The 21,572-nt window shown below is 32.1% G+C and overlaps 1 protein-coding gene across 5 annotated transcripts; it reads right to left on the bottom strand.

The window, feature by feature from the left end:
• Window positions 1-5,967: 5,967 nt before the first annotated feature.
• Window positions 5,968-20,885, bottom strand: AP-1sigma (AP-1 complex subunit sigma-2). 5 transcript variants are annotated; one of them, XR_011395032.1, is made up of 6 exons: window positions 20,726-20,885; window positions 20,487-20,665; window positions 13,904-14,012; window positions 12,898-13,035; window positions 10,494-11,138; window positions 8,649-10,430 (listed from the first exon to the last, which is right to left on the bottom strand). XR_011395032.1 is itself a non-coding variant. In XM_014232740.3 (5 exons), exons 1-5 carry the CDS (start codon window positions 20,726-20,728, stop codon window positions 6,283-6,285), a joined length of 474 nt encoding a protein of 157 aa, XP_014088215.1. In that variant the 5' UTR covers window positions 20,729-20,885; the 3' UTR covers window positions 5,968-6,282. The 5 variants fall into 5 exon arrangements, 4 of the variants coding, with proteins under 4 accessions (XP_014088215.1, XP_014088217.1, XP_014088216.1 ...); XM_014232740.3 differs by lacking the exons at window positions 8,649-10,430; window positions 10,494-11,138 and adding an exon at window positions 5,968-6,327; XM_014232742.3 differs by lacking the exons at window positions 8,649-10,430; window positions 10,494-11,138 and adding an exon at window positions 5,968-6,327 and having other exon boundaries at window positions 20,731-20,882.
• Between the last annotated feature and the right edge of the window lie 687 nt (window positions 20,886-21,572).

Below are 21,572 nucleotides of genomic sequence, written 5' to 3'. Positions count from 1 at the left end.
ATTCTCTGAAGCATCTCTTTCCTCAACAGTTTATAATTATATACTCCGAAGGTTTGGATTCGATGACCTCAATCCTACGTTTACGTAGAACTGCTATTTTTATACCCTGAACAGGATATATTAAACTTGCCACGAAGTTCGTAACACCCAGAAGGAAACGTCGGAGACCCTATAAAATATATACATAAATGATCAGCATGATGAGCTAAGTTGATTTAGCCATGTCCGTCTGTCTGTATATCTGAAATTACACACTTGTCCTTTCCTCACCAAAAAGTTGCTCTTTTGTCGGAACGGCCGATATCGGACCACTATAATATATAGATCCCATACAAACTGAATAATCGGAATCAAGGGTTTGTATAGAAAACATTTTTATTCGACGTAATATCTTCACGAATTTTGGAATGAGTTATTTTCTAAGGAAACAATGTCATCTCCGAAAAAATTGTTTAGATCGGATCACTATTGCATATAGCACGGAAAACTTTTTCATTTGACGAGGTATCTGCATGAAATTAGGCATGCGTTATTGTTTAAATCAATAATGCAATCTCCGAAGAAATTGTATAGATCGGATAACTATAGCATATAGCTACCATATTAATTGAACGATCGGAATAAAGTGCTTGCATGTAAAACTTTTTTGTTTGACGATCTTCACGTATCGGTATCTTCACGAGTTATTATTTAAGGCAACAAAGTATTATCCGAAAAAATCGTTCAGATCAGAGTACTATATCATATAAGAATCAAGTTCTTGTAAGAAACCTTTTATTTGTTTAGGGTATTATAGCTTCAGTGCAACCGAAGTTATCGTTTTTTCTTGTTTAATTATATACCATTGAACAGGCATAGGAGCAGAGTTGTATGGATGTCATCACACGAGAGTTAATATCTCTTAAAAAGGAACAAGTTCAGCAAATTCTCTCAATTTCAAAGTCTATTTTGAATAGTATACTTATTCATTATTATCCAAATTTTATTAATTTCTCGTGAAAATTCAACTAAACTCATGCTCCAACTGTTGTACTTTCATTTCGAATAGTTTCGCTTGTCCATTGAACGCAAATTGCTTTTGATACCCAATCTCAGTGTCATAACAAATTCATAGGTATTATCAGCGCAGTATTTTTTCGAAAAAAACGGCATTATAAACTCTTTCGACAAATTGTTGTTTTTGGGCTATTAAAAAACAAATTAATAGGTTTGTATTTTTACTGCTAGTATCTGCTATGTATCAGGAAGAACAATACTGCAAGTTAAGGCCTATTCACATACAACTTTCCTCGCTATACGTGACAATTTATACCATAGATAAAATGATCCGAAACTCCTCTCTTTGCTTTCTGAGAGAACTCATGAACTTTCAGTGCTGCCAAGAAAAACCACGAGTTCATGAGCTACTGAACAGATGACAACCAAAACAATGAACTACCACTAAAAATCCCGCAGAAATAAAATGCGAAATCAGTGGGAAATTTGTGAGATCAGATTTTTTTGTGACTTTTACGTATATTTCTAATCTTTATTTAAAGAGTTTTAATACAGCTTTGATTTTAAGAAAGAGCGTGTATTTTGTCGCAGAGTATTGTTTTGCTTAGCAGTACCAATTGTCAACGTATATACATATTTTGGCTAGAATTCCCAGCAAATGTTATGTAAACTTTGACTTCCGAATAAATTATCGAAAGATATTTGTTTATTCAGTATATAAAAACTAAGTAATGTTCATGTTTAACTTATTTAAAACTGGAAAATGTTTTGAAATATTAAAATATTTTATTAAAATTAGTTTTAAAAGTTAATTTAGAAAATATTTTGTGATTAAAAGATACACTTACATATATTTAGAAGTCATATAGGATATCTAGCTTGTTAAACTAATTTTAGTTACGTATATTTTTTTGTAAAATGGAAACCGAAAAATACCCAAGAAATACATTAAAAAATCTCAAAACGTATTTTTTTCACTAGTGGCACCATTGCCAAGTGTTATAAAAAATGTGGACTTTTACAGCGCTCTCTAGATTCAAAGAGTTTCGGATCATATTATCCATGATTTATACTGAAACAACGAAGCGCAAAAAATAAAGAATAAACGCTTTTTTTAAGTATTTCTCTCTAATAAAAATGGCGACGGTTGCTTGGCAAAATGTAAGAAATAAGAGTTACCCAACATTTAGCTTGGCTTCGTGTCACAAACTCTTATGTAAACGTACTCATACAAAAAGAGAGAAGCGAAGCAAAAGTTCTATGTGAATTGGCCATTTCTCTTACAAAAAGCGAAATAAACAAAAGTAAAGAAACGGAAAACTAGCAAGAAGATATCAAAATGTTGTTTTTTATAATCACTTCATATCAACACTTGAAAATTTTCCAACAAAATTTTTACTTTCACAATTCAAAACTATTTAAACTAAATCGAAGCAAATGGGTCAAATATCGCTGTTTACACACTTAATTATTATTTTGAGTAAAATATCGAGAAAAAATCAAACTTCAAAAATTAATTGAAGCATTGCGCAGAAAAATGTATGATTTAAATGGCAACAATAAATTTTACGGCGGTACTTACTGGTGGAAAAAACGTTTGATCATCAAAAAGATCACCGAAAAAATCTATAAATAAATAAGTCTCAGAGCCAAAAATATGAATTTTCAGTTTAGATGTGGAAAATTCAATATTTTTTCCGTTGACAAGTATTTGTAAAATCATTTTAAAATCTAGACCTCAAGTTCAATCCCTTGGATTTTTAAATCGACAATAACGTTACTTATACCATAGCCATACTAGTTGTAATATAAACCAAAGCGAATGTATATTTTTATTGTAATTTTAAAATCTAGACCTCAAGTTCAATCCCTTGGATTTTTAAATCGACAATAACGTTACTTATACCATAGCCATACTAGTTGTAATATAAACCAAAACGAATGTATATTTTAATTGTAAATGTCTGTCAAAACTTAACTTGTTGGGTTGACAACAATAATGAAACTTAAACAACTGAAATTAGTTTTATGTACATATTTCATAATACTAAAAATGAGTTTAGCTGTTCTGAAGTTGAATTATTATACTCTTGCAACATGTTGCTGCAGAGTATAACAGTTTTGTTCGAGATAGATATAGAGTTATATATAATATAATACATATAAATGATCAGGATGATAAGGCGAGTTGATATCCGGATGTCCGTCCGTCTGTTCATGTACGCTGTATCTTGAGTAAAATTTGATATATCGTAATGTACCTTTTGTACACGTGTTTCTTGACAAAAAAATGACTACGATGCCATTAAACGAAAACCTATCAAATGTCATAACGAAGCACTTAATTAAGATATAGAACAGTAATTTGGCACAGGAAATCGCAGTAGCAAGAGGTACCTGTGACCTAAAAATCGAAGAGGTTTAATGTACATACATATCTCCCCAACTATTAAAGCTATAATAACCGAATTCGCTCAGAACGAATCCCTGAGCACCACTACATACACTGTAAAAATGGAGGAAATCGGATCATAACCCCACCTAACGGTACTGTTATTGCGATACATCAATAAATAAATACGCCTTTACATTAAAATTTACACCCGGGATGGTATGGGGAGGCTTTAAAGGAGCCGGGGTCAAAATAATACAATGGGATGGCATCCACATTTAGGTCAACATCAATATCTCAGGACCTACTCGACCGAGATCGACCGATTATGGGCAGAGTCGGACCACAACCACGCCTATTTCCAATTTGACACAATTTTAAATTCCATCAGGTTCATTCACTTTCCATGCAAATCAAGTACCAATAAATGTATCGGGATTAAATTTTCCACGAACAGTGCGCCTAAAGTAGGCCACCTTATGACCAAAAATTTTCAAAATCGGACTACAACTGTCAAGCCCCAGATACCGAATATGTGGACCCCAATTCCTCCAGCGAACATTTTATTGAAAATAGCGATCAATCTGTGAGATATGTTATTGAAATTCAGAGCAAATCCTTTGCTGATAACAGTATGCCTGTATGTCAAAAGAAGACCTCTCTTAGACCCATATATCTATTACAAAGATCTGTGAACTTCCGGTTTACTTTATACGGCATATATCGACCAATATGTGAATTATTTTAGTAAAAAAGAGAGAGTGTGTTTTATTAATAACAATGTATCTTTGTGCGAACATCCGATGTGATAAATGAAACTTAATAAAACTCAGCATATTATTAGTATGTGGGATGTTAAGTATATGTGTATTGCCATAAATAGATAAGGTCCCTTAGAAATCTTAATATATGGTACAATTTTGAAACTTCCGGTTGGTCTTATACCATATATACGAATTGCCCCCCCTCCCATATACTACATATAATGATTTTTGTTTTTCTAATAAGCCTTGTGACGAATATGTCGTTCAGTGTGTGAGTTATATATTTATAAAATTGCTTGAAAATTTGTTCTCAATTATACCTGAGCAATGTTGCATTTACTAGTGTATGGCTTTCTGTGCATACGAATCCATGTTGGTAAAAATTAATTTTTTCTCATTTTTTACGATCACTGTACACACAATTGCTTAATTAGAAAACAAAAAGCGTAAGGTAAAATAAATTTTGGAATTTGTTGTGTAAATATAATTAAATACACAAAAATGTAAATTTATATGAGAATTACAAGAAGTATAATTAAATTATCCGCTTGATTGTTTTACTCTCGCAACATGTTGCTTCAAAGTATAATAGTTTGTTCACCTAACGGTTGTTTGTATCACCTAAAATTAGTCCAGATAGATATCCGTCTGTCCGTGCAACCGGTAACTTTACTAAAAATTTAAATATCTTGATGAAACTTACTACATATGCATATGTTCCTTGGCACCCTTGGTTCCTTGGTATTACAGATGGGCATACTCGTACCACTGTCACGTCTGCAAAACGCCATTTAACGAAAACCTGTAAAATGTCATAACTAAGCACTAAATTAAGATACAAAACTGTAATTTAGACAGAGGATCACAGCTTACGCTTACTTCCCATATAATATTTAAATTCCTTCTGAGTCTTTCACTTTACAATCTACAAATCAAACATCAATGAAATTATCAGAATAACAGAACAACTTTTTACGGACCCAGGCACCAAATATGTAGACCGCAGGCAACATGACTGACTTTTTATTGAACATATCGGTCAATCTGTAAGGTCTAGTATTAGAATTGAGGGAGAATATTTTTGTGATGATTGTTCCCTTGTGTCCAAAATATTTCTCTAAAGGCGTAAGTTACTGTCTTGGTTGGCAAATTTGTTACACTTGCACGAAGGGTTTTTTGAATTTGGTTAATAGCAACGCTATTATTGGTTGTTGAATTATAAAATTTTAAAAGAACATGTGTTATGATACGGTACATGATAATCAATTAAAAAGTCGATTTTGAATTTTCTGTAACTTAAGACTTTTTTGATTTTATGTGACGATATATATTCTCATATACTCCATATATTAAATTTAGCTCTGATTTTATATGAATATCTTATTTGAGATTATGTTGATCTTAATATTCATTTAAGAGTCCTGCTGGTCGTTCTGCAGTATTTATTTTAAATATTTCTGCTGGTATTCCGTCCGGACCGGGTGATTTGTTAGTGCCAGCGGCCATTTGCAGCTCCTCAAGGGGAAAACTAGAGGAATTTCGAAAGCTATAGCCTGTTCAGGTTCACTGGCTCTCTTTGCGTGTGTGCGAAATAGTGCGCTTACGATGTAATTAATTTTATCTGCTGATTCCCGCACTTGTTTACAGGTTAAAGTACGAATGTAAAATAGATTTGTGGCAAAAGGATTTCATACCGATAAAAAACACACGTGTGTCGTGTCTGGTTACTTTTATTTACGCTCTGTAATTAAAAGTTATACTGGCAAGAGCGCATTTGATGAAGCTAAATAAGTAAGTGAAATAAATAAACAAATGTTATGTAAAAAGTTGACTGCACTCATTTATTTGAAAAAATATCGCCATTGTTGCCAATTGCAGTGGCCTCATTATTGTATCTTTCAATATTAACAATGACGACCGGACTACAGTGTTTTAAAAACTAGAAACATTCGTTTCCGGTACAAAATATTAATAATTTTATTTTATTAATTTTTTTTATTTTTTATTTTTATTTTTTGCAAAACTTTTAGTGTATTTTTAAATTAAGGAATGATAATAATATTTTATTCAGTGTAACGTATGCAATAACTCAAAATCTCAGCTGAGTCAATGTATTGATAACCCATTTATTTATCCGAGGCCGTGGTCATCGAAAAAGCCCTGTGGAGTCTCGTCCTAAAATGAATAGCAAATGATTTGAGTAATAAGACGACGAACTTAGTTTGAAACCATAATCTGTTTGTAAGTCATTTAGTAATAACTGAAGTACCGAACAGCGGTATTTAATCTTATTATAGCATTCTGTACAAATTTGAAATTAATATAGATTATGGCAATAGTATGTTAGTTGAACAGTTTTGTCTAAATGTATATTAAATTAAAAATAATACATATACTTACAGTGTTTGTACATAAAAACTTCCAGTGTGATCACATTACAACCATTAAAGACAAGTAATACGAGTATTAAGAAGTAGGAGGGAATAGTGCTACATATACAATATTTTAGTATTTGTATGATCAAATAAGTAATCAGATTATGTAGTGTTTATTGTAAAACAGAAATATGTATGTATACATACATATGTACACAGCACAAACATTTTAAGTATACATTTAGACAAAAAAATAGTTTGAAATCCGTTAATTAGCTATAGAGGCCACATAGAAGCTATACATCAGTGAAAATAAATTCCGTATTTATCAAATTAAAATGCAAATTACAACAACAAGTGTATAGCAGAAAAATACGGTGAAATAGAAACAATAAAAAATAATAATTTAAAAACCAATTAACCAATACAAAAAAAAATGTAAAAATATTAATACACGCTACAGTTAGGATGTAGTATTAGTATACATACACATATATGCCCTTTATGTGGCTTACTTGAATGAAAACCGAGCGTTAATATTTTAAAAATAATTCAATTTTATTTATGATACCACTTTTCTTAAAAGATTTCTGACAAGTTCTCCAATTTTCAAAACAAATAAAACCAATCGTTTATGTATACAACATGATCTGACAACTTATATAATCCTCAATAATTTGGTGCTATATGGTATATGCATAATCAATACAAAACATAGAATATAAATAGAAGCACAGATATCCACCCCTAGTGTGTATTTTTAGCATCACCCCTGTTAAATTTTGTTAATAAAATTCAGGTATCTTATAAAAATTGTCACCATTTAAATATGTTATCAAGCATATCGATTTAGGTAAATTTAATAATTTATCAGGCTGCAACTGCGATCAATTTTCTGTCGTAATTATTTAATTTTAAAGTCAGGCATTTATTGCACCCTATTTTGAGTAAATGTAACAATTACGCTTTTGCGAAGGTATTCAAAAATCATTGTAATCACATGTAAAATTAAAATTTATTTTAAAATTTTTCTCGAAAAACACAATTGCTTATACCCCAAAATTAAAAAATAGAATTTTTAAGTAATATTAATTAATATAGAATTTGTAAAATGGCTTACACTTAATATTTACTTTTATTGGTTAGATGTTCATTACTTTTATTTTCTGCGGCATTGTATTCGCCTTGGTCGCTTATAAATTCGGATTCGTTCCGGATAGATTTTTAACAATATACTAGCTTAATTTGAAACTTTCGTACATCCAATGGCACACAATTAAAATTACGATAAAGGACATGAATGGTGATAAAAATATTTTATATATACATATGCATCATTAAACAGCAGTATATACCAACATATATTTTTATGTTTAAATGTTTTTTTTTTTTAACAGTTGAGTGTTGATTTTAAAGAAACCACAATATTTTTCGCATGAATTCAATATAAACATTATTAGTAAATATCAAATCATTCCAGCATTTGAATTCATTTTCCGGTGTTATTTGTACTTTTCTGATATGTTTTAGTTGCAGAATTGTAACTCAAAAGCTTTTTTTTTGTTTATTTAATCAAAAATACAGATAAGCTTTGCTGCTCAGGATGGTCCAGTAATCCGAGAAAAAACTTTACGATCTTAGAAATATCTGTCAACATGTGTCATGTCTAGCATGTAATACTTGAAAATACTTACATTGTCAGAAATTTCTTAGATATTGATATGGCAATTTGACAATTTGCTCATTTATGTCTTATTGTTCACATTTTATTTAAAATTAATAAAAATTACAAAAAAAAAAGTCATTGAAAACACTAGCAAAAGAGTCCGTTCTCTTGACTAAATATGTTTACTCTTACTTTTCCCATAATAAAACCAATTTATTCACTGAGTTTTATGATAACAAGAGTGCACATGTACATTTGCATATCATGAACATACCGATATATGTACTTGTACATGTTTCTTAGCCACTGTTATAAAAAATATCAGTAATAAAAATTTTATTTTGAAATATTCGGTCCGATTTTGTCAAAACCGTTCTTAATCACTTTATTATTTTTACATATATATTACATTTGTGAACAGTACCAAATTTCCCTTATTATTAAACTATTAAATGTAAATTCAAAATAAGATCGGTATTTTATTATTTATAGGGTGTTTCTTACAACATTTTACAGTAGTCCAATGTCTCTTAAAGTGCCCTCAACAGCTTCATCCTAAAGTACACAAAAAACAAAAAAAAAAAACAAAGTAAGAGTGTATAATACCTCTTAATCTATACATAAGCAACTATGATAGATAGCAAAGTTTTAAATTTAGCACAGCATAAAATAATTATAAAGTAATTTGATGTCCGCTTGTCCAGGAAATAAATATTAAATTAAGAATAATAATTAAGGAGTGTATAATTTTAAAAAATAACATAATCTACTGGTGATAAAATTTTGGGATCTACTGCAAAGTCTTCAACGCAAATCTAACATTAACAGGTTTTCTTTATTTAATACTAATATCAATTGAACGTATTACATTTATGTATTAATAAATATATAATTCGGTATACTAATGTATTAAAAATATAAGATTATGTTTCTTTTTATCTCGGTTACTTCGATCGAAACGCCGATGTCATATAATACTTGAGTATTATATTATATTTTTATGTAGAACATACATATATTTTATTTAAATAAAATTATTTTTTGTTCACCGACATACATAACTCACAAATACTTTTTTTATGAATTTAAAAAATTGTAGTATTTAATTTAATATATTAATCTTATTTATCAATTATAAATGTATTCTGTAGATTTGGTGTTGATAACACATGTATACAATATAAACAACAAAAACGATCACACAGTACAACACACATACTTCGGGGAGTGAATGAAGCAAATTTGCTCAGATAAATTATTCTGTAGGTTATTTTTCCCCAAACTATTGGTACGGCGGAAGGTTCCCTATATGGGATAAATTATATTACTAAACGTAAGTTTTCAAATAAACCTCTAATTTGTTTACTTCTATAATTTTTTTCAATTAGATAAGATATGAATTATCTAATTTTTTAAAAATGAACATGTAAAAGAAACATTAACTTCTTCCAAGAAACATATACCGCAAGTAATGAATTTTATTGAATACCATACGAAACATTAACTTCTTCCAAGAAACATATACCGCAAGTAATAAATTTTAATGAATACCATACGTATACTAAACATATTAAAAGTATATGTATAAGTAATATGTGCAAGAAAAAATCTTGATCCTGTACTTATACATATATGTATTATGAAAAAAATAAATAAGATGTAGAAATAAATACATTATTGTCTGGGTAGGTTTAATGTAATAAAACGGTAATTTTAATAAACAACTACTAGCGGTAGCGTTAAAACTAAACAAGTAAACAAACAGTAAATATTACTATTATTAAAGTACAATATATTAATTTACGAATTTAATAAAAAATATTTTATAAATCAATTATATAAACAATATATGTATATACATATTTGGAACTGTTGTAGTGAAAAGGAAAATCCTAAGAAATTAGAGAAAGTTGTCATCGCCATCATATAACGGAAGCTCTGAGTTCAAAGTTATTAGATAAGTTGTCGATTGCATAAGTAGACATTTATTGTATTCCGTATTCATAAAGCAAGATATTGGTCTGACAAGACAATTGTAAGAATAGTTCTCTTAGAAATAGGTTTTGTTTGTTTTTTCGCCTACTAGTTTTCTAAGCGTTTATAAAAGTAAGAGCTCTAGTAGTAGTATGCCTTTTAAACTTATCATGTCGGAACTAGTTATTATTATATCGCGAAGAGAGAGAGCCATACATTAAGCAGACAGGCAAAACTGAAGTAAAGGTCTCGCATATGTCTTGCTACGAACGTAATACTTCAGAGATTAAGCTTTAATGTATAGATCGCATTGTCTGTTACAATACCTGCTGGAATAGTTGTCTCACTCGAGTGTTGGTTGACAACACCATTTACAGTGGTTGGTTAGGAACGTATGTGACGGGTCAGTAGGTCCTAATTATCTTATTCCTGGATGAACTTCTAGAGACCGTTCCGTTGCTCCGTTTAACACTAAAGGTGAATGAGCAGAAATATTTCTCCGAATCTGTCTCGGACTTAATTCCGGTATGGATCAAGAGTTTAAAGAGCAACCACGTTATATATATGTATATTATATTTTTACTTACCGATCTAGAAGGATTAGATCGCTAAAAAAAAAAGCCTGTCATCATAAAATCCGGCACAATTCCGGCAATGTAGAACTGGCTGTCGTCGAATAGACGATTTGGTATTGATATTAATTTATAGTTGTATAATAGTTTAATTTTTATTTATTCGTGTGATCCTTTGTATATATTTATGTACATTATTTATGTAAATTATAAAATGTAAGATTTACAAATTAACAACTCAACTTTAACCAAACCAGTTGCTTTGGTACTTAATGTATTAAACCCAACGAAGGTTAGTATGTTATGTACATAGTAACATTAAAAATTAATGTGCATAAGTAAGTATTTTGTAATAAGTAGAATAAGTATATTAAATCAATTTAAATACTCATTGAAATCCTGTTGTAGTTGCGAATCGATTTCGTCATTTTTGCGGGGTAAGCATAAATTGTAATTGTATAATAATATAAAAAGAGGTTAAAACATTGTTAATAAATTTGTTTAATTTATGTACATAAATTTGACACGAGTTTTTGAAAAATGCATATAGGATACAAACAAGGCATAGAGAAGGCATCGATAATTACATGCAGCATGCAATCGAAATTAAATTAAGCATATACAACAAACACAAAACAAAAACACTTGCGGTCATAATTATTATTAATATGAATAGTACTGTTATTGAAAAATATATTCTGAAGAAGTCATGGATATTTTTAATCTGAAAGGCAGATAAATGAGCAACGCATAACCCATTTTTTGCGAAATAAATAAGTTCTGAGTAAATTACAATGAATTTTTATATTGTCACTCGCTTATACACTCAAAATAAATAATTATTTTTTATTCTTCAACGCTCCGCCATAAATATATAATTAACTATGAATTTTGTCCTAGAAGGCTTTAATGCCAAACAAACATAGACAATGATGAAATTTTACACTTTTACTTTTAATAACAAGTGAATATGGTAATTGTAACACTTAAAAGGTTTTTGCTAAGCAAATAATGGAATTTCGTTTGCATTACTTTTAGGGATTAGGGCATTTATAAATATTTTGTTACAAGAAACATTTAATTCACGCAGACATTTTTAATATTTAAGCATGCATGCATGCAGAACATTACAACGTAAATAAAAAATATAAGTCAATACATACATAAATAAATACAGTTTCTTTAAGTAATATAACAATTTATCTAATAATATATGTATCTGTAATCAACTGATTTATGTAACAATATTAATAACATCAGTAATTAGTTTAATGCATTAAAATTCGAATTATCTTCTAAAATCTTAATTTTGTGAAATAAAAATTTTGAATTTTTTTTATTTTAATTACAATAATTGAAGAAACAAATAATGACATAGTGATAAAGGTAAATTCAGAAAAGATGAAAACTATATAATGTTGCGTATAATGAGGCAACATTTTCATCGAGAAAAGAAAACACTATAAGAATCGCAGAAAAAGTGCACTACAAACAGTAATAGGCTGTATGATTCCAAATGTTTACTTACAGCTCATATGAATTTACCTTTATAGTCGATTATATTTTTTGGAATCGAAGTTTGAAAAGAATTGAAATATTATCTCATTAGAGACCAATGAGTTGCATTTCAGAAGTATGAATGAAGGGACTAAAGCATCCCCTGAAAGTGTGCCGATTTGCAAAGAGATAGCTAACAAAGAAAGCTGCCTATCAGACAAAACATTACCGATTGAATAATGGTATAGAAACAGAATACAAAACGAAATATGTATGTTTGATTATATGCGAGTAAATTTAAAAAATAAATATATTAAATAAAAGAATACAAAGGAAAATGAAAAAGTTATGATAAATATTAATATTGTTACAAATAACGCTGAGTTTGGTCTATAGAATATCTATATTCAGATAATAAATTTTAATGCTAAAAAAAAATGAAAAAGTTATGATAAATATTAATATTGTTACAAATAACGCTGAGTTTGGTCTATAGAATATCTATATTCAGATAATAAATTTTAATGCTAAAAAGTAGAATATAATGCAAAACATATAAATATAGCTATTATAAAAAATATGCCCTCTCTTCTACATTTATTATTAATATTATGTATTTATATCTAAAGTTCTACAAGTCATATGCTTCTGGTGTACTGACCTCTTGTAGTAAATCCTGGGATGCAATTGCTTTGAGCACATTTTTTTTGGAAGTCTCCTGTATTTCTCCACCAATTAACAATTCATCCAAGATAAAGTATGCTTTCTCAAAATTAAAAATTATATCCAATTCGCAAACCTAAATAGAGAATGCTTAGTAAGAAAAATTTCAAATCATACTGAGAATTTTAATTCCTATTTAATTATCTCCCAAAACTACAATGTCATAATATTATAAGTATATTTTTACACTCTAATGTCTTTAAGACACAAATGTAAAAATGTAATATTAATTGTAACGATATTCAACAAACAAGAAAAAACGTTATTCTCGGTTGCACTGAGCTAAAAAACTGATATTCCTGGTAACTGTCTAGCAGGTCAACTAGCCAGAGCAGACACCACCCTACAATTAGACTCAGGAAAAGTAGGAATTCATATGCCAAAAGACAAACATGTTATAAAAATAGCTGAATCTCGGTGGAGTCAACCCCTAACTTGCTAAACAAGCAGGCAAACGTGGCATGAATGGAATATGGGTAACACATGCCGTCCATTAAAATTCAAAAGCAATGACATAAAAACTCTAGTAAGATTACTAATAGTTCACTCTCTAATTGGCAGGCATGCCCCATACAATGACTATTGTAGAAGCTATCAGGAGTTAGAAGAATAGGAGACTATAAAACATCTTCTATGCGAAAGGAAATCTTTTTTAGGAATATAATCGCAAATATCGATCGAGGGTTTCTGGAAGATGTTTCGAAGGATGCACAGACAGACGAACATGGCTAAATCGACACAGCTTGTCATACTGATTATTATACATATGCATATTTTATAGAGTTTCCGACGTTCACTTTTGGGTGTTACAAACTTCGTGGCAAATTTAATATACCCTGTTCAGGGTATAAAAATAAAGAAATTGGCATCAGATTTGTAGCGATGGTTAAATTTCCTACTCTATACAGACAAATAATTGATTTCATTATAATTCAGATACTTACACTTCCAAAATATTTATCCAATAATTCGACATAACGATGAATAATTTCGAGAGTTAACAATTCATTATCATTCTGCTCAATAGCACAACAAAAATATAAACTCGCATATCTAAAATAAATTAGAAAAAATATTACTGATTATAATATATAAGCTGTACAAATACTTTTTAACAAAACTGTGTTTAGTTGCTTCATTCATCTTAAGATTTGTAACATAGAATAAACTTAATTATATTTAAACGCTGCTCATACCAAATTTAGAGCCGAACTTTTCTTTTTAGTATAACGCTAATAAATATAGCATGTGATAAATAAACAACTTTTAGAGTTATTGAAATGTTCGCTGAATTTAATTATTTAAGTTATAAATAATGAAGTTATAATTAATGAGTATACCTTAATTATTTATCCGATAGTAACTATAATCCAATATTTGATCTAATGCCCTGAAAGCCAATTCTAGGTCAAATCATACGTTACCAGAGAGCCCTAAGAGATTATTTTTTACAGTTTCTTAACGCCGAATTGACAAAGCTATCTGTATTTCTTATACACGTTTTTTCGCTAATCCCTTTCTTACGCATAAATTCATTTATGCTATTGCCTACATGTGTAAGAAAGGGATGAACGAAAAACTTGCATAAGAGATTCAGGTAGCTTTGTTTCCAAGATAATTTTTTCAATGTATTGAAGTGTCAGCTGGTCGTGTCTCGCCTGGTACTGCTACTACTCCTCTTTTTGTTAGCAAAAAATTGCTACTCCCAATGTATTAAGTCACCACTGCTCTTTCGTCGGAACCGATATCAGTCAACGATAGGATATACATAGGTGCCAGAAAAACTGATCGATCAAAGTCAAACCTTGCATGAAAAACAATTTTATTTAATGAGATATCTTCACGAAATTCGGCACGGATTATTTTCCAAAGCAACACTAGAATCGGTTATTGTTCAAATCTGCTATAGCATATGCTGCCATTCAAAGTGACACATCAAAATCTTGATACATAATTTTTTTTATTATTAACCTTAATTCGACTTACATGTTGTTTATATCAAACAACCGTTGGCCGATTATGTTTTCGGATGTGGTTATTCATATACAGCTGTTGACAGGTAATTAAAATCTATTTTGAAGTAAATGATGTTATTTTCCAATAAATCACGTATTTTTATATATTTTACTTATATAGGGCACAATAGACCATAGGTCGCGGTGCATACCTCAAACCTAATCTAACACGCTTATATTAACTTGCGATGTATGTATGTAATGGAATCTTAGAGCTCAATTTTCAACCACTCCCACTCCCCATATAACGGTTATGTTGAAAACTACTGAAAATGCAATAACTCATTAAATAAGGGAAGAGCTTTGTGGGAAGAGCTGTAAAATTTTAAAATGGGTGTGGCATCCAACCTTTAGGTTAAATTCTATATCTCAGGAACTATCGAACTAATTTCGACCAAATTTGGTATGTAAGGTTACCCAACCATTCCTATCACATTGTGAAAATAGACGAAATCGTACAACGACTATAAAACTATGCAGCTAAAAGGTATCCAAATACAAGCATGTACTATCCAAAAATGCCCCTAAAGCTATGCAGTTAAAAGCATCAGCGATCCATGCTATCAATTGAATAACAAATTTACTCAAAGGCATCCTTGAAAAAAGTGAAAAACTACGTGTGGCCAAATACGCAATACGCTTTTAAACCACTTTAAACTAATATATTCCTGATATAAACTGACAGAAATATTGACCGACAAATATTTGTATTATGCGTGTTTATTAGTTTTTAAAACTATATTTATTGTTATTTCACTCATTTTATTGAAACATGTGATAAACTTAAACTTTAATAGCAAAAATTTAATTTAAAATTCGTTTTTGTTACAAAGGGTTATACCAAAACATGTGGAATCAACGATTTGAGTGCCTCAACTGATTAGAAACGGAAAAATTTTATCAGCAAAATATAATAGTACTATAAAAATTGGCTTACTTTCAGTTAGTATTTTGTTGCATAACCCTTTTGCTTTAATACTGCTTCAGATCGATTGCGCATTGATGTTATAAGACTTTGACAGCGTACCACTTGTATTGTTTGCCTTGCCGTCCTAACTTCATCAAAAAGGACATATTTGGGATATTTTTGGTACCGGCGGCTCTTTTAATATCACCCCAGAGATGTTTTATAGGATTCAAGTCTGATTCATTGATAGAATTTTCATCAAAATTCTTTTTTGCCAAATTTGCCGTGTGATTTTGATCTTTATCTTGTTGGAATTTCCATATAACAGGCAAATTTCCTCAGCCCACGGCAACATGACATTTTTTAGGATGTCAACGTATTTCTCCTTATATTGAATTCCTTAAATCCTATAGAATGGACCAACACCATTCCAGGAAAATCATCCTCACATCATTATTGATTCTCCACCATGCTTCATACTTCCATTGATTTGTAGTCCAAGACCAATGAGAGTTGGCGAAGTCTACGCGTGGTTCCTTTGAATTTTAGTCAGACTTTTTTTTTTGCGTGCTACCCTGCCGTGAAGTTCAGATTCGACTCGTCTTGAATTTCACGTAGAATGTCAGTAGAGAAATTCTTTGGGTCTCTTCGGGAGATGGTAGTGATTCTGCGGTTTATTTCTGTTGAAGTTTTCCGGTTTTAAAATTCTGTATATGCCTTATGGCATTGGAAACCATTTTTTTTTTAGCATTTGACCTGATTTGCAATTTTTTTGTATGTCTTTCCAGCCTGACGAAGGACAGATATGGAGCTGCGTAGGCCAGGTTTACAGCTGCTGCTTTTTTACCAGCGTATGGAATTATGGTACTTTAAACAACTGTTTCTAATTAGGTGTCGCACTCTATTTACCTTCTATAACGTAACGCATGTACTATGGGAAAAAAATTAACAATACTTCTACTGCACAACTACAAAACTGAGCGAATTTAGTAGTAAACCGTAAAAAGGGAACGTTTCTAATTAGCTGTAACTAGCTGCAGTTCCTATCTATCACACTTCGGCTTTCGATGGTTCCCCCTACTTAAAAAAAAAAAAAAACTCCTTAACAAATTAAATTATTTTGCCTTTGGTTTTCAATGATATAGATAAAGATTTTCGAACTTCCGCAATAAATATAGTAATAAAACTAAGTGAGTATATGACCTATATTGCAATATAACTTAATAAAATAACAAATTTGATTGTAATCCATTTACAATTTCATCGAGCAATGAATGTTAAATTGTTTTACAACATTTTTTAATATAAAGTTTTCCTACACCTGAAGGTATTTTCCCTTCCTTGATCTTTGCAAGTTGCAAGACTAAAAAATGTTCGGTTACACCCGAGCTTAGCTCTTAATTACTTGTTTAATACTTAATATAAAGTTTTGCAACACTGGAAAGTATTTGATCTTTTCAAATTACGAGAGTAAAATATGTTCGGTTACAGCCGAACTTAGCTCTTCCTTATTTGATGTTTTTCGGCACAAAGACCCTTAAATTTTTCAAATGTATGAAAGATATAAATTTTGCAACTTTTAGGTGGTCAGTCTGAAGGAGCAGTATTGTGGTAAAAATGAGGACTGCGGCGAAGAGGACTTACCCCTCAAAGAACCAAACCTGTTACCCCCAGAGCCCTCATAAAAGTTGACCAGGTGACTACGCTGTTATCGCGAGTAGGTTCCTTTCGGATAACCTGGGCATCCTATTGGTCCAGAACCCGTTGACGTATAGAGGAAAGGTCAATACAAGGACAAAGAAGGTAATCTGGGATCTCTCCAGTGAGAGAATCCGGTTGTTCCGCTTCAAGCAGATGACTGCAGGTGTGGTTTCTGCGAAAACATATCAGCAGAAACTGCTTGGAGTGGAGCTCGTTATGTTCCTTAACCGGAAGCATACGGGCATCGCTGTACATGTGTTCGACTGGAGACATGCCTGAAGCTTCTTCGTCTGATTTGTACTACATTCAGGCGACCATATTTGCTGCCATCAAGTGCCTTGAGGGTTTTGTTGCGGCTCTGTACTTTGGTAGTTATCGCGGTCGTGTGAGGGGTGAAGGAGCACAGGCTGTCAAAAGTTACACCTAATATCTTAGGGTTATTGACCGTCGGAATTGTGATGCCGTCGACTGTAATGTTTAGGTCCAGAGTGTATTCCTTCGTCCAGTTAGGGAAAATGGTCGCTGTAGATTTAGTGGGAGAGTATTAAGCTTCTTGCAGAGAAAATGCCAGAAAGGTCGGAGAGATAGCTGTTTTGAGCACATGCCATCGATTCCATTGCCCGAAGTTAATATCTTGCAATCATCAGCGTACAAGGTGATGGAAATTCGCAGTAACGGTAAGAGGACATCGTCAGCAGTAGCAAGGCCTCAAGTGTCTTCACTATTGGGGAACCGCTTTTGTTAGCGGATTTCCCAAATTTCAGTAGTGGGTTTTTCACACAACGGGTATTTGAAGAGTGGTCAGCGACAGGTTGAACACCTTGATTAGGAAGCTTACTCCCGTCGAGCCTAGATGCTTTAGCATCAGCATTTAATTCTTATCAGACCCAATGGATTTGGATGATTTCTTATCGGTGAAAGTAAGTGACGCGCGGTCTTTTGGCATTTTGTGCAGCCGTCGGGTAGAATAGGGAATGAGGTATGCACCGCGATCTAGGGTCTATTGTGCCCTCCCCTAAGTCACAACGACTCACTTAGCCCCAGCACATGGATGAATTCCAATATACTGCTAGATGCTAATGAGGCGATATGATCCCTATTTGGAAACATTGATTAAGGGCCGTCGGGTAACACATCGTTTGGTCTTGTCTGTCGAAGGGCGTAATGTGAATTGCCGGATAAAAGAGCTTGCGCACTTCTTGGCATTGGTTTCCTTCTTAAAATATAAGTCACTAGGGGCGGATGGCATCTTTCCCGCACTTCTGCATCAAGGAGGGCAAGCTGTATTGCTACACCTTGTTGGGCTGATAAGAGACAACCTTGGGATGGCGTATAACTCAGAACCGTGGAGAAGGGTAATCTTCATACCTAAGGTAGGAATGAAAGACTATTCATTAGCTAAACCCTTCGGACCTATTGAGACATCATGCTGAAAGGAATGGAAAAGATTATAGACAACGATATAAGATCGAAGGCGTTGAAGATCGTACGCAAATCATCACGCGTACAAAACAGGTAGGTCTACTTACACCGCTCTGTACCAACTTTCGGCTGAAATCCAGAATCCTCTGCAAAATTGTGAGGAGGCGATGTGGCCTTCTTTGACATCGAAGGTGTTTTTTGACAATACGTTTCACGCATAGTAAATTGAGCTGCTTACAAGCAATGGGATTCGGTGTCAGGGGCATGCCAACAACGTTGTTATAATGGCAAGAGACAAATTTGTGAATACCCTCTGCGATATAGTTCAATGGAGCTTAAGCCTAGCAAAGGGATGGTGCAATACCCATTGGGTTAGATATTAATCCGTTAAAAATAACCATCACCCCTTTTACAAAAATATGATCTCTTCCTGGCTTGTGAACACTAACACTTGGTGGAGGGAGTTAGAGATGTCTAAGGAGGTCAAATACCTATACCTCACATCAAACTCCACCTTACGGTGGAATAGGCATGTAGAAATAACACTGTCTAAATCTACAATCTACAAATGCACTCATGGTATGCAGACACCTCGGCGGTATATCCTGGGGTTGTAAACCAAGTATCATCAGTATATCATGATCGTGAAACCTATTGTTACTGTGTTTGCTTGGCATCGAAGGCATCGCAGACTTCGATAGAACTTCAACTATCGAAGTTGCAAAGACTTGCCTGCGTCTGCGCCTCTGGGGCAATGCGCACTTGACCAACCGCAGCCCTTGAAGCGACAGCGAAGTATACCTACTTATGGCAGCAGAAGGGTATGGACAAGTTAAGATAATTTCGTCTCAACAAATTAAGGTCCTAGGTGAGGCTACACCACTGATCCTCTTTGCAAGAGACGCCTTTACAAAAAGGGTAAAATTCACAAAGAAGTTTAAAGTTGCTCTCAGCTGTAAGGCTGACTGGAGTGATTCCACTATCGACCTACAACTGAGGGGCAACACTGACGGCTACTACTAACTTTCTATACCCATAGTATGTTTTAAGAAATTAATTTCCAACGCAACTACCATAACCTGCGTATCACCATAATCAACAATAGTCAAGCGGCCGGCTTTCAACTTGTTTTTTTTTAGCTATATAAAACAAACACATGAAGTTTGGATTAACCGAGTTTACACCCTTTTGTTGCTTCTCTTTTCAGACCAGTCCGTCTACGCAGTGCCCTTCGTTTTTCCTGGTCGCACCTTGCCAGCAACTTACGAGTTTGGACAATAAAAATCTATGTCTATAAAATCGAAATTAGCCTATTATTGAAATAATGTAATGTCCGTTCATATTATTCCAGGGAACGGAGCGTTTAACTTGTATATAATTAAAGCCCATTTTTAATACCAGATTATATAAATGTATGTAATGCAATAGAATTTCTTTTTGCGTCAAACTACTGTGTAAAATACTACTATTTTCTATTATTACCGCTTATAAACGATTTTGCAATCTTTCCACTCTAGGAAAGAGCACATCTTGGGTTTGCGAGCAAGGATCGTAGTTACCAATTCCCTAGTTATTTTCTTCTTTACTTTGTCTGGATAAGCCATGTACCATTTCTGCAATCGTAGTTTTCCTTGACGACTGAACAATAACATAAAAAGCATCTGCAATGTAATGTGAAACAAAGATAATTATTTAGTAAAATTCATATGAATTGTACTCACCATACTTGAAGAATCTAAGAAAGCCTATCTTAATATTGGAATAACAAGTATAAAATATATTTATACTGTTTCACCTATTTATCTGAATATTTGTTGGAAAATTGTAATCCTCAACACAAGTGGCCAACTTATAACTTGTGATGCATAATTTCAATCAGAACCCATTTGATACTCGATACTTTAAATATTACACTCGATACTTTTTTGTTAGGTATGTCGTGTAGGTTTATGCTTCAGTTAGTGACCGACGCAAAATCGTAGACCGAATTAGCTGATATGACTTATCTTATTAAAGCGCAATATAAATAAATACTCACCACCGCGTCTATCGTCCGCTTTGACCAGAGATAAAGAGATGCCCAAATTTCTCATTGGAAATTAGAGAGCAACTTACCTACCCGACTTTCACAGTTGAGTGGATCGCCGGCTCGAAAACGGCGGAGGGGATTGGTGCAGAGGTCGCAGGACCACGCACCAAGCTCTCCATTCCCATGGGAAGTTTCCTTTATATAATTTTTCATAATGTACTCGTAAAAGATCAAATCTAAAATCCAACTATTTAAAATAGTCTATCTATTTATAAATAATTGTATTCGACTATAATTTAATTTAAGAGTATTTATATATATAACCGCGGGAAACGTATAGTTTTCGCGATATTTACGTTTAAAGTTGAAAATTTGAACTATTTAAATTACGTATATTTTCGATTTAAAATGAATTATACACTTATATTTTTCACTTTTATATCCACTAACACTTCACTAATTCGTTTTTAGACATTTATTTTATATTTTATCATGCAAAAATAGCTTTATTTCTATATTTAAAATATTCTTTAATTCTA

This window comes from Bactrocera oleae, chromosome 2, assembly GCF_042242935.1.
Source record: "Bactrocera oleae isolate idBacOlea1 chromosome 2, idBacOlea1, whole genome shotgun sequence".
NCBI classification, from domain to species: domain Eukaryota; kingdom Metazoa; phylum Arthropoda; class Insecta; order Diptera; family Tephritidae; genus Bactrocera; species Bactrocera oleae.
The sequence above is the reverse complement of the archived record's forward strand: the minus strand, read 5'-3'. Positions and strand labels throughout refer to the sequence as shown.

Excerpts from the sequence above, each read along its gene's own strand:
- AP-1sigma (XM_014232740.3), bottom strand. Across the intron at positions 14,013-20,486 it reads TGCAAAATCGTTTATAAGCG|ATATGCGAGTTTATATTTTT; the intron begins GTAATAATAGAA and ends AATTTATTTTAG. Across the intron at positions 13,036-13,903 it reads TGGATAAATATTTTGGAAGT|GTTTGCGAATTGGATATAAT; the intron begins GTAAGTATCTGA and ends TTCTCTATTTAG.